The 2,050-nt window shown below is 54.3% G+C and overlaps 1 protein-coding gene across 1 annotated transcript in view; it reads right to left on the minus strand.

The window, feature by feature from the left end:
• PGBD5 (piggyBac transposable element derived 5) overlaps positions 1 to 430 on the minus strand; it is a 72,313-nt gene extending 71,883 nt beyond the window's left edge. Inside the window, exon 1 of the mRNA XM_085315420.1 lies at positions 28 to 430. Coding sequence (XP_085171546.1) covers positions 28 to 430 — 403 coding nt within the window. The remainder of the gene's footprint in view (positions 1 to 27) is intronic.
• Positions 431 to 2,050: the final 1,620 nt, after the last annotated feature.

Genomic DNA, 2,050 nt, shown 5'->3' on the forward strand with positions numbered 1-2,050 from the left:
CCTCCTCCTGGGAAGAGGCGGCGGAGCGGGAGTCGGCCGAGGTGCTGTAGAAGGGGTTCCCGCTGCTGTCCTGGCCCGACTCCCCGAAGACGTCGTCGGAGATCTGCAGGCTCTCGTAGCGGGAGCGGGCCGCCTCCAGCAGCGACAGCGCCTTCCTCCGCGCCGGCCCGCCGCCGCCCTCCGCCATCATCTCGGCCGCCGCCAGCAGCCGCCCGCTCTCCCCTCGGCCTGGCTCGGCCGGCTCCTGCGGCCGCAGGCAGCAGCCCAGCAGCAGCAGCGGCTCGGACACGGCGGCGGGCAGGCAGGGAGTAGGGGAAGCGCCGCCGCCGGGGCTGAGCCCGGCCTCCCGCTCCCGCCCGCACCACCCGCCCCTGTGTGTGTGCAGGGACATGGGGGGAAGGAGCCAGCTCAACATCTCCAAGTACCACATCCAGCCAATTACCGCGGCACTCCGCGCCCGGGAGGTGGGGTTATATGGGCGCCGCGGGCCGCCGCCGCCCGCCCACTGCCCGCCCCGCCGCGCCGCGCCGCTCCGCCCAGTTAAAACCACCGCGCCGCCGCCGCAGGCGCGGTCCCGCCCCCGCCGGAGCTGTCCGCCCGCCCGCGGTGCTGGAGCCGCGCGCGAGGCGGGGCGGGGCCGCGCGAGCCGCGCGCCCGTTGCGGCCGTTGCGGCCGTTGGCGTGGTGGGCGCGGCCGCCTCGTGGCCGCCGTGGGAGCTGACGGGCGCCATGTCGCTGCGCAGGGCGAGCGGCGCTCCGGGGCGGCGGCGGGGAGCGAGGGAAGGTGCTAGAAGGCGGCTTCGCGGGCGCTCGGCCCCGGGGGCCAGTGTGGGGAGCTCTGCAGGGCCTGTGGGTGGGAATCCGTGCTGCGTTGGTGTCGTTGGTGACCGTGGTGGGGAATAAACGTTGTTCCGAAGGGTGTGCACTCACCTACAAGGCAAAGGCCATAAAGCGGCACATGTAGAAACACGGGAAAGGAAAACAACTGTGCCCAGACAGGGTTAGCTACGCAGAACCCAAAATAATCCTTAGGATAATGTAAGAATTTCATTAAGCTCTTAAAGCCTCCTTCTGTGCAGAAGTCAGTGATCTGTTTGGTATTACAGTAATGTTGGAAAACTCCAGTCAAGGTTTATTATTATTACTGCTGGCATYCCTCCATTCCGGTCACTGTACACCATTTTATTAAGACAGTCTCATCTTCCCTTCTCTTCCATAGCAATAGTAGCTACCAAGCCTACGGATAGCAGTGCTTTCCAAAACAAACAGACCAACCAACCATTGATCTGGTTGTACGGGATGATTGTATACAATTACAGGGAATAGGTTATATATAGTGTGCATTTTTGATGGAAACCTTCAACATAGGTTAACCTGAAGCTCTATAAATGCTACAGATTTTAAAAATGTTAATAATACTGAATGTTTTTGCCTTTTCAAAAGTGTTAGTTAATGCTGAAATCTTGAGGACTCTAGTACTAGCTGGAGTAAATTAAAGGCTAGACTGTGTAAGTATTTAAATGTCCAATCTTACATTCTATTCAGATATTTTTAAAATGCARTGCCCTCATTAAAATGTTAAAGTACTATATAGTGCATGCAGCCAAAAACAGAGAAAAAAAAATCCCTTTTCTATGCATCCTTAGCACATAGAAAAACCCACTGTAATTTTGTTTTGAAAATATCTCATGTATGTCTTATTGATTGTATAAAAATTACTAAGTATATACACAAATCGATTTTTTTTTATTGCGCACTCTGCCAGCTCAGCTGGTAACTTGGGAATTACACTGGTTCCTTTCATCTCACTAATCACCAGAAATCATACTTTACTAACATCTGTGCCACCCTGTTGTCTTCAGAATAGGTCTTCAAATGACACCCTTACTACTACATACCTGACCTTACTGTCACTAAAGACATACCTGAACTTGCAAAATTTTTTTTGCTGATGAGAATGAGTTTGGCCATCATGTGTCCAGTCTGGGATGGCATATAGAAAACCATAGATTAGTCTTTATAAATGCTGCCTGTTTTATATGCAGTCCACA

The sequence above is a fragment of the Rhea americana genome, unplaced genomic scaffold, assembly GCF_003343005.1.
Source record: "Rhea americana isolate MKP2758 unplaced genomic scaffold, rheAme1 scaffold_43, whole genome shotgun sequence".
NCBI classification, from domain to species: Eukaryota; Metazoa; Chordata; class Aves; order Rheiformes; family Rheidae; genus Rhea; species Rhea americana.